The sequence below is a fragment of the Pygoscelis adeliae genome, unplaced genomic scaffold (assembly GCF_000699105.1).
Source record: "Pygoscelis adeliae isolate BGI_AS28 unplaced genomic scaffold, ASM69910v1 Scaffold424, whole genome shotgun sequence".
Taxonomy (NCBI): Eukaryota; Metazoa; Chordata; class Aves; order Sphenisciformes; family Spheniscidae; genus Pygoscelis; species Pygoscelis adeliae.
In genome coordinates, this window is record NW_008824651.1 from 443,344 (window position 1) to 453,961 (window position 10,618).

At 44.7% G+C, this 10,618-nt stretch overlaps 1 protein-coding gene across 1 annotated transcript in view; it reads left to right on the top strand.

Moving 5' to 3' along the window:
- Positions 1-4,957, top strand: part of RAB20 (RAB20, member RAS oncogene family) — a 26,638-nt gene extending 21,681 nt beyond the window's left edge. The window contains exon 3 of the mRNA XM_009322529.1: positions 4,437-4,957. Coding sequence (XP_009320804.1) covers positions 4,437-4,957 — 521 coding nt within the window. The remainder of the gene's footprint in view (positions 1-4,436) is intronic.
- The last annotated feature ends 5,661 nt before the right edge of the window (positions 4,958-10,618 follow it).

The window sequence follows — 10,618 nt, forward strand, 5'->3', positions numbered from 1 at the left end:
CAACTCGCATTTCTTTCTGATACTGATTTCTGTGCTGTGTCATGGGTGTCATAGTTTCTTTTTTCTTTCCTGTTTTGGCTATTTCCTTGGGGCACAGTTCCTGTCTCTCTTCGTGTACACTCAAGTTCAGACTCCCTTATAAAGGAGAAAGAGAATTTGAAAGGCAAAACCTAGCTGATACTTTGTGTTAATTCCTCTTTACTGTTCGGATTACAATCCCGCTTACATTACAGTGAAAATCCTTGGAAGATACCTGGCTTATGGACTGAGAACTTTCTGGACGATATTGCACTCTTGTGCAGTGCTTCTATTGCTCACCTTTGTGTGCTTTTCCACACTACATATTTACTTTAGGAACTCAGAATTTAGGACCCCACTCAGACTGTGATATCAGAGTAACAACAGTACTTTTCTCAGTACTTTCTGGAAGACTTTCTTAGCTCTTAAGTATTTGTGGTGTTTTATTCCCTCAAGACTTAAAGTAACAGTCTGTTTTGTGTTCTTGTACATGCTCGACACTGAGAGATTTAAAACTTGTTCTTCTGGTAGAGGATTTCTTGAAAGAGCGTGTGGGGGGGAAGTTACGCTACTTAAGAAGTTGTGGTGAAAGCCTTTGAAGAGGTGGTAGGTAAGGAACATTCAAATGTGGCTGGAGGAAATCTTTTGCTCTCGTAAACATCAACAGCAACTTCACAGGCTACTTTGGATACCATCCCCAGGGACGGCGGGCAGGAGGAGAGCTCCGAGGAGGAGATCGGGGCAGCGGCCAGCACTGCTGCTGTCTGTGGATCCCACGGCTGGGAGCTGGGAAGGGAAGGGGATGCTTGGTCAGGCTGTGGTCCCATCCAGAGAAAGCGTTCATGTGAGCTGCTGCCTTCCAGCTGGGAGGTCAAGGTGCTGTAGGAGGCTGGCTAGACCAAAGCCTAGGCCTTAAGTTCAAGTCTCAGCACACTTTAAATCTAGCCTTGCTTATTTATCAGGCTGACCTCTTGCAAGGTCTACTGTTCCCTTCTTTCTCCCTTGGGTTTCTTATGAACTTTATGGTACTGAAGTCCATTTGACTCAAAATTCTTCAATTTGTTTATGACAGCCATCACAGGACTTTGAAAATGCTTGTTGGCTGCACTGCTCCTGAGTGGGTGAAGCCTCCAACAGGACTTCATATGCTTGCTGCAAGAGCCTCTGAAAAGCTAATGCTGCTGCAGGTAGTGATATGGCCGTAGGGTTGTCGAACTGCTGTAAATAAGGCAAAATATAAAGATGGAAAGAAAAATGGGAATTAGTTTTTGGTTGCTTGGCTTTAAGAAATTTCCCTAATTTTGTGCCTTTGTGGTTGATTTGGTGGTTCTTGCAATTCTTTTGATTGCAAATTATTTGATAGTTCTGCCACTCTTCCCTGCTACCTTTATTTTTTTTGAAAGGGTGAAATTGTTTAAATCTTGGATTCAGGGTTTACCGTTTAATTTAGCTAACTGTGTAAAAAGGTACACAGTTGTAGTGGGACGAGATGGGTCCAGAGAAAGAAACAACTGGTTATAAGAAGGGGGTGGCTGTTTTCATGCAATAAGATTTTCACTGTAATGTCTGATACTATTTTGCCTGACACCTTGGGGACAGGTAGGATATTTGTTTAAATACTTTGTGTAGTTTTGGGGGGTTTCCACATCTAGGGTTGTTCCAGCCCTTAAGTGCCAGAAGTGGTCTGTACAAGGAAACTGCGCTGCAAAAATAAATGATGCATTTTTTCTGCATGTAGATCGTGCTGTGTGGGTGAGTGAGAGAGACTATCCATAATTCCTCTGACATAATTAATCCCTTATGCAAGGTAAATTCTTCTTACTGTTTCTTTCCCCTTTTCAACAATATATTAGTTGTAGAAGTAGTCAGTTTGTAGTTAGAGTGTAAAAATGTCATGGTTTGTATTATCCTGTGCAAGATCAGATTAGCATACAAATTCCATAAAACAAGTAATAGTATTGTTCTGGTACTCGGTTGCTGTAGCAAACGATTTTGGGGGCTGGATTTTGTGTCTTGGGCATCTGAAGTGGGAGAACGGGGGAGGATGTATGTTCCATTGTGGTTTCCAGACTGTGGTATAATCAGGATTTGGATAAAAACAAAGTAGGTCACGGCACAAACTTCTACTGAAAAATTGGGGACTTTTAAAAACTCACTTGCAGTGCAACTGAAAGCACCACTTGGAACATGAGATTGGAGGAAAAAGCACCGACCTTCTCCCTCCCCTACACCCCAATCTCCCTTGCCCTTACCCCATGTACCAAACCAAGGGTATATCTATTCTTTTTTTCCCCCTTTTTTTCTACCTTCCAGATCACTGGTTAAAGAATTTCTCTTGCTGGAGGAAAAACAAATCAGAGGTTATACAAAATTGCACAGAAGCAATTCTCCGTAAACCTTGCCTAATGCTTTTCTGAAGACCTTCATTGAACTTTTGACCTCTGCAATGTCATATGACACTTACTGCCAATTTTTCACTGTGTAGGAAAGTATTTAAACTGCATGCATGATTTTTTGATGGGAATTCCTCATTTTCTGCATTACGAGAAAGAGTAAATAGTTGTTTCTGGGTTACTCTCTCAGTATTAGGCCTGAATTTATAGACATCTACTTACACCCTTTTTCAATCATTCACCAGCCTGAGAGATCCCGCAGTTTTTCCTGATGTAAAAGTTTTGCATGCTTCTGAGCATCCTCACCAGCTTCCTTTAGACCTCGTTATAGGGTACTCTGCGCCTTTTCAGATCTATTTCTCTGGCAGTTACCAGAGTTTCACTAAGTGTTAAAGCTGTAGTGAGCTTTGGATTTCATGTTCTACCTTGATCTTTTCCAGTTTTGTTCTACTGATAACGATGAACACTGTGTCTCTCTTCTGGCCACCGCGGAGTAGTGTCCTGAAGTTTGTCAAAGGACCTATTACAGTGATTTTAAGTTCTATTTTTAGTTCTATCTGTAGTTCTTTTAAGTTCTGTTCCCGACTGGAGATAGCCTCTAAGTTACTTTCACAGTGTGCGTGTTCATGTGCAGATGTATTTTCCCAATATATGCCGACTCGTATTTTTCAGCATGAATTTCTTCTGCCTTTCCTATTCCACAGTCATTTACAAGAATTTCATGATGCTGTAATTCGTGGTGGTCAGTAGCTTTGTGCAGAAAATTAATGTAACCAGATCACTTCCAGATTTTCTATAAATGGAGGCTCTGTGCAAAGAGACTGTACGAAAAGAGTTGATAAATGATGATGATTCTTAAATGTTCAGAAGAGCGTAGCTGGCTCTTTTTTTTATCTTCTTCTTTGTTCATTCATGCTTCTGTAGTGACCTGACTGTGGTGGCTGGTTCAAATCTAGTGTGTTTTATCTTTTTCTCGATCAAGTTTTAGGGAGTAAAGTGAATGTGCTACAGCAAATTCTACATGTAGCAGGTATTTGGGGAAAGTTGCAGTTCTCGATAGGAAAGGAACACGCTGTTTGTCTGTCTTCTGCCTCGTTTCCCGTAGTCACTTTGCAACTACTGAAGAACATTGTTTGCTTCCCAGAATTTGAAGAAGAGTCAGTTTTGCCTTCCAAGAAACTAATTTGAAGGAGACTGTCAAGGTTTAGCTGGAAGTGCTGGTAGATACTTGCTGAATGACGAGGAGGAAGAAATGTTTTGTTATTAACTGTTGGTTATTGAGTGATGGTCAGGGCAACTTAAAAGATAAATTATTCTTAAAATGTAGTTGGTGTTCTCTCTATTGTGTGTGTTTAATACTCCAAAAATGTGTGAGTGTTTGTGGTGGATGCATATCAATACAGGCTATATACAGCAGCATTAAAGGCAAGTCTTTTCCTGTAAAGTCAATATACCCGAGAACTGTGGGCATGTAGCGTAGAACTAAATCGCTTAGAAAATCCTCCAAAACCCAGGAAGAAGTGAATTACTGACTTTGATCCAGATTTCTGAACTGGATGTACTTGAAAGTGTATACGGAATTTATAGGAGTAATAAGTTCTAGAAGAATTTGAAACAGTAGAACTTTTTTTTGTTTGTTTATAAGTGGTTAAATAGGTGGAATGGGCCATCTGTGGATGCAAGCAGGGTAGTTGTTAATGTGATGGAGATAAACTAGTATGCAATTTAATAAAAAACCCCAAACTTTTTTGGCTTTCTGCAACTGTGAATGCTGTGTCACGCTTGCTCGCTTGCTTGTCTTTACAGATTCCCTGCCCTGAAATTGAGCAAGCAGTGAGCTGAGCTGTTTTCTGGCCCTGTTGCACTCTTAAGGAAAAGCAGAAGGAAAAAACTGAAACATTTTTACCTTCACTGCTCCATCCAAACTTGTGAAATTGGCTTAAAATCCCGTAAACTCTTTTACTCAGTTGATGATAATGTAGCTTCCAGCACACTAACTTTTTTTTGTGTTTAAACCTTTGCCAGGACGGGAGCAGTTTCATGGCCTCGGGTCTATGTACTGCAGAGGAGCAGCTGCTGTGATCCTCACGTATGATGTGAACAGCCTCCAAAGCCTGACAGAGCTGGAAGAAAGATTCTTGGCACTGACAGACAGTGCGAGTGCTGACTGCATTTTTGCTATTGTTGGAAATAAAGTTGACCTCTCCGATGACTCTGCTTTACCGCCGGATGAAAGTAGACCTGAGAAGTCTGTTGCTAGCTGTGGCTCGAAGGTGCGAAAGCAAGTCCGTGCAGAGGATGCGATTGCGCTCTATAAAAAGATACTGAAATACAAAATGCTAGATGAGAAGGATGTTCCAGCAGCTGAGAAAATGTGCTTTGAGACCAGTGCAAAAACAGGATACAAGGTGGACTACCTCTTTGAAACTGTGTTTGAGATGGTAGTCCCCATAATTGTACGGCAGAAAGCTGAGGGGCCACCGCAAACTGTAGACATTACCGACTACAAGCCAGCAAAAAGGACGAAGTCTGGTTGTTGTGCCTGAACCACTTACATGACAAAAGAAAAGGGGGGGGGGAAATTGTCCGCTCCAGCAAACTGAGGAGTAACAAGTGTTTGCAGTTCACCAGAAAGGAGAAGTCAAGGAATAAATAGATTAAAATGGTGTATGTGAAAAAAGCAAATCTTCTGACCATTAAAGGTTTCTGGGAAGCTCTGTGTATGAAAATGGGAATGTGAGTAAAAATTATGGAGGAAGACTAGCCAGTTTCCATGGGCTCTGAAGACAAATGGTGTGTTAGTACAGTTGGTAGCGACAATCAGTTGAACAGTTTTGAAGGAGTCTGGTTTTTAATGACTCGTCATTTCATGTTGCATGTAAATGATCTGTTTGTGTACTCTCGACGGCTTTCACATGATTATCCTCTTTCCCCTCGCCATTCTAACTTTGGAAGATTGAACACATGGTGCTTTTTTATTCTTAAGGAAAAAAAAGAAAATCCAGGTATAATTTATATTTGTAGCTAATAAATCAATTACAATCTCTATGTCAGATATGACTGTAAGATTCAGAAGCTGAACTATTAAAATCACTGTGGATACATACTATTCATTTGGAGACTTTATTAGTGTGAATTCTCCTTCCATACTGGGCTTTCATGTATTAACAGGCAGCATCACAGCTCTTGCTTCTCTAATTGCAAGTTGTAGGGGGAAGTTTTTTCTTTCATTTTTCTCTTGTAATTCTTTTTAATTGTGGATAGCACAGCTTTTTGGGGGAAGGAAGCCGTTTTCTATTTCGTCTGCATTTTGTAGAGACCTCTTTATGGTGCCTATAGGGCACCACAGTGTTGAATACCTGTGTTCCGTCTCCCTTCCAACTCCTCCATCGTTGTGCCCAGGCAAAGCTGCAGCTTTGATTTTTAGCAGCTATGCATGACATTACCATCTACCTGGAGGGAAGTGAGGACTGGCATTTTCTGATGTGAAACTGGCTAATGCAGGAGGAAGGGAAGTAGAGTGCCTTTTGTGGAGTAGAGAGGCGCATGAAGGAGCGCTAATGAGGTATGTGGTTTCTCTCCTGGCTGCAATAAAAAGGAGGGGCTAATACTCAGTACTGCTCCTAGAGTTTCCCAGCTCTCTCGACTACAAAGAACGCGTGCAGTGACCCAGGAGCTCACACTGAGACTCTGTAACTAGAGTGAAGAACTGCTAGTTTGAAAAAACAAAACAACTCCTCCTCCCTCCCAAAAAACCCCTCCCAAAACCCAAAAAAACCCACCCCCAAAGATGCAGCTCGCATCAGTTTCCAGTTCTGCAAGTTGTTGTGTGGGGGCTCCTTCATCTTCCTATAGTGCTTCTGGCATAATTTTCTAAAACTAAAGGGTTGGTTGTTCCTATGCTTTGTCATTGCCTTTCTCTGTCCCACCCAAATCATAGTTGTTTAGTGCATAGAGAGACAATTCCTAAAAGAATAATGAATTAAATTATTACTAAGTATATTAAACTTTTTTGTCAAAAGCATCTCCTCTTTAGCAACTTGCTGCGGAGTAGTAGCTTTGTTTTCTGCTTTCAAGTTTATGCACAGTACACGTGTAGTGGGGAAGAATGGCTCGAGAGGAAAACCTCTGTACATTTAATCAGAGAATAGTTTGGGTTGGAAGGGACCTCTAAAGGTCATCTAGTCCAACCCCCCTGCCGTGGGCAGGGACATCTTCAACTAGATCAGGTTGCTCAGAGCCCCGTCCAACCTCACCTTGAATGTTTGCAGGGGTGGGGCATCAAAAAAAAAAAAAAAAAAAAAACCCCAACCCCCCCCAAACCCCCCCCCCCCCCAAAAAAAAAAAGCATCCAATTCCTTATATCTCGTTGGCATCTACCTTCTTTTAGTTTAAAACCATTACCCCTTGTCCTATTGCTACAGGCCCTACTGAGGGTTGTCATCTTTTGGATTATCTAGGGGTTTGCAGTTTAACACCTGCTAATCTGTCGAGAGACTTAATTGCACCTGCCCTGCGGTATTTAAAACTGTGTACAGTTAAAAACCTAGCTATTGCCAAAATTCCAAGGCCAGTATCTAGTCTTCCCTCAGGACTGGGAAGAGACAAACAGGCTACAACCTCAGTCTTGTTGGTGACCAAAGCAATCTGCCAACACGTCTGTGAGAGGTCTGCCGCTGGCTTTGCTGCGTCTGTTGACAACTGAACCTGCAGCACCCGCTGGTTGCAAGGTCAGGCTTTTGGGAGATGCCTGGGAGACGTACACCTAGAAGGTACAGAACAGGAAAAATAGTTGTAAATTTAACATCTAACACTTCTTAAGGTATAAATATTTGCAATACAGTTGCACCAGCATTTGATTCATATGAGATCTTAAGGAATTCTTACGGTCTTCCCAAAAGCTCCAACTTGTGTGTTTTCACTGAAAGAGATGACACAGGAACCAGTCTTGCGTGCTGCGCTTTTGCCCTTAGGGCTACACTTGTCTGGCATGATGTTCGTGGCTTTTTAGTGTCGCTGGCTATTGTTCCTTGAGAAATGTCTGGGTTATGATGGGTTGTCACTCGGCCAGCCTGTGAGAGATCATGGGGTTGCACAGCAGAACCTGGGAGGCTGTGTAATACACGGGAGCTATTGATAAGAGGTCAGGAGGAGATCTGGATCGCTTAATGTGCATGCCAGCTCCATTTCCTTACTACTTTCTGAAGCCAGATTGTGCCTTCAAGCAAAACTTGAAGGTTTATGGAGTTTGATGTAGGATTTTTTTTTAATACTTATTTGCTAAGTAATTTACTAGTAATTTAAACTCTGCTGTACCTGAGCTCCATTTTTACAGCCCATTGTTGATGCTCCATCTGCTGCAGCGGTGCCTATGCACGTCTGCAAGCAATCCTTCGTGCCTGCGAGCATTATTAGAAAACACAGTTCAACCCTCAGCACTGAAATTGCAGATTTTTTTTTTTTTTCTGTTTAGTGGTGCTGCGTGTGTTTTTCTTGGTGGGTTTTTTGTTTTTTTTTTTCTTTTTTTTAAACAGCATAGAGGAGCAATACAATATGGCCTGCTCTTGTGCTTGTTAAGTGTCCTACCATGAATTCATTTATTTCCCTGTTGCTTCTGCAGGTGCATCCTGATATCCCAGCACTGCTAAAGGCATTTTTTTGCCCCTCCCCCCTCCCATTTTACTGGAACAGTTCAGCTTGGCTTCTTGACAGGGAGGAGCGGTGAAGCTGCAGGGTAGGGACTGGCAGCGCAGGAACTGCACTGATGCACACTTTTCTAACGCTTGTTGTCTTAATAGCCTCACAACCTAGCAGCCGATGTACTTTTAGCATAGCAGCTGTAGGCTGGGCCACGAGTCAAGCTGGGCCAGCGCTGGGACCCACGTTAACAGCGGCAGTGCCATGCACCTGTTTGATGCCAGCTCCTCTGCACCCCACCGGCTGTAGCAAGAGTTTTCCTCCATCGCTGCGATGTTGCTTTTCCCGTTAATGACCTCGGGGCGCAGCCTGGAGCTGTGCCAGTCATGGCTGTGCTGCTGGAGCCAGGTGGAACCCCTCCCCACCAGGACTAGTGATGGCAGGTGAAAGCGGGGACCCAGGTGCCTCTGCCTGCCCTGCCTGGGAGGGGAACCTCATTTCACAAGTATTTATCCCCCCTCCCCCCCCCCCCCCTCTTTTTTTTCTGGTTTCTTTGAATTTTCTTGAACAGTGAAATAAGAGATGTTATTTTTGGCCATGCTGGGTGAATGTGAGCTATGGGCCTGCCTGTGTCTGAGGTGATGGCCAGGCCAGGCTGTGGCTCGAGGGGGAGGCAGGGATGGTGGGGCGAGTGGGGGAGGACCTGTGCCGGGCTGGTTGGGAAGGTCCCATCCTGCTTCCTGCCCCTCGCAGGCGCTGATGGTTCAAGAGCGAGGTTGCCATTGGCCCCTGACAACCTCAACAAGGCTTCGAGTCTCGTGGGGGCCACGAAAGGAGGCTGAAACTCCCGGGTGCCCGTGGGGCAGGCAGAGCTGCTGAGCTACCTGCTTCAGCATAGTTACGCCCTTGCCCATATCGTGATGGGAAGCACCACTGCTTGTTTTTGCTTCTCCGCTCCTGGGTCGTGGGGCACAGTGATGTTACTTGTTCCCCTCGTCCAGCACATCTTGCACCGACGTGTGCCTAGTCCCTAACGGCTGGGAGGCCGGGCGCCCGGTCCACCTCCGCGGGTGGCTGTCCCTGGGGATGCTGCTGGTCCCCGCCCGGTTACCGGGGCTGCTTCTGACTGTACTGGGGCGCCATCAGCACATCAGCAATGACCCCCCAGCCTCTCTTCTGGCAGTGATCTGATACCTTCTGTTGCGGGGTCATGTTTACGGCTTGCCGTTTGCTAATTTTCTATTTCTGGCAGCCGTGGACAAGCCCAGTCATGTAGGGTGTGAACAAACTCGGCTGATCTGGTCGATACACTCCAAGGAAATAATTGGTGTCAACTGATGTCGCTATGTTGACTTCGCTATATCTGTGCTGATATACTGATGCACTATTACCTGCAGAAGGGGAATATAATCTCATTTACCTTCTCCAGGCTCAGCAGCATGTTATACTTCAGCGTGATTTCAAACAGGAGAGTGTAGGAAGCAGACAGCACGCTTTGAAGCAAAAGATTTTACTTGGTCAATGCCAGGCAAAACACTTCTTGTTTTTATATCCTAGGCTGGAGCACTATAGTTCAGTAAAAAGATTGTTTTGTTTTGCTGTAGCTGAGTTATTCTTGTGTAAAAATGTTTCAAATACAACAAGGCAGAGAGGAAACAATCTGAGATGTTCCTGGAGTGTGTGGAAGACAACTTCCTGACACAGCTGGTAAGTGAGCCTACCAGGGGAGGTGCCTCGCTCGACCTGCTGTTGACAAACAGAGAAGGACTGGTGGGAGATGTGGTGGTCGGAGGCCGTCTTGGGCTTAGCGACCATGAAATGGTAGAATTCTCGATTCTCGGTGAAGTAAGGAGGGGAGGCAGCAAAATTGCTACCATGGACTTCCGGAGGGCGGACTTTGGCCTGTTCAGGACGCTGGTTGAGAGAGTCCCTTGGGAGACCATCCTGAAGGGCAAAGGGGTCCAGGAAGGCTGGACGATCTTCAAGAAGGAAGTCTTAAAGGCGCAGGAGCAGGCTGTCCCTGTACGCCGCAAGAAGAACGGGCGGAGAAGACGACCGGCCTGACTGAACGGGGAGCTTTTGCTGGGACTCAGGAAAAAAAGGAGAGTTTATCACTTGTGGAAGAAGGGGCAGGCGACTCAAGAAGAGTACAGGGATCTCGTTAGGTCGTGCAGAGAGGAAATGAGAAAGGCAAAAGCCCAGCTAGAACGCAACCTGGCCGCTGTCGTTAAAGACAACAAAAAAAGTTTTTACAAATACATTAATGACAAGAAGAGAGCCAGGGAGAATCTCCATCCTTTATTGGATGCGGGGGGGAACATTGTCACCGAGGATGAGGAAAAGGCTGAGGTACTTAATGCCTTCTTTGCCTCAGTCTTTAGCAATCAGACTAGTTACCCTCAGGGTACTCGGCGCCCTGAGCTGGAAAACAGGGATGGCGAGCAGGATGAACCCCCCATAATCCAAGAGGAAGCGGTCAACGACCTGCTACGTCATCTGGATACTCACAAGTCTATGGGGCCGGATGGGATCCACCCGAGAGTGCTGAGAGAGCTGGCGGAGGAGCTAGC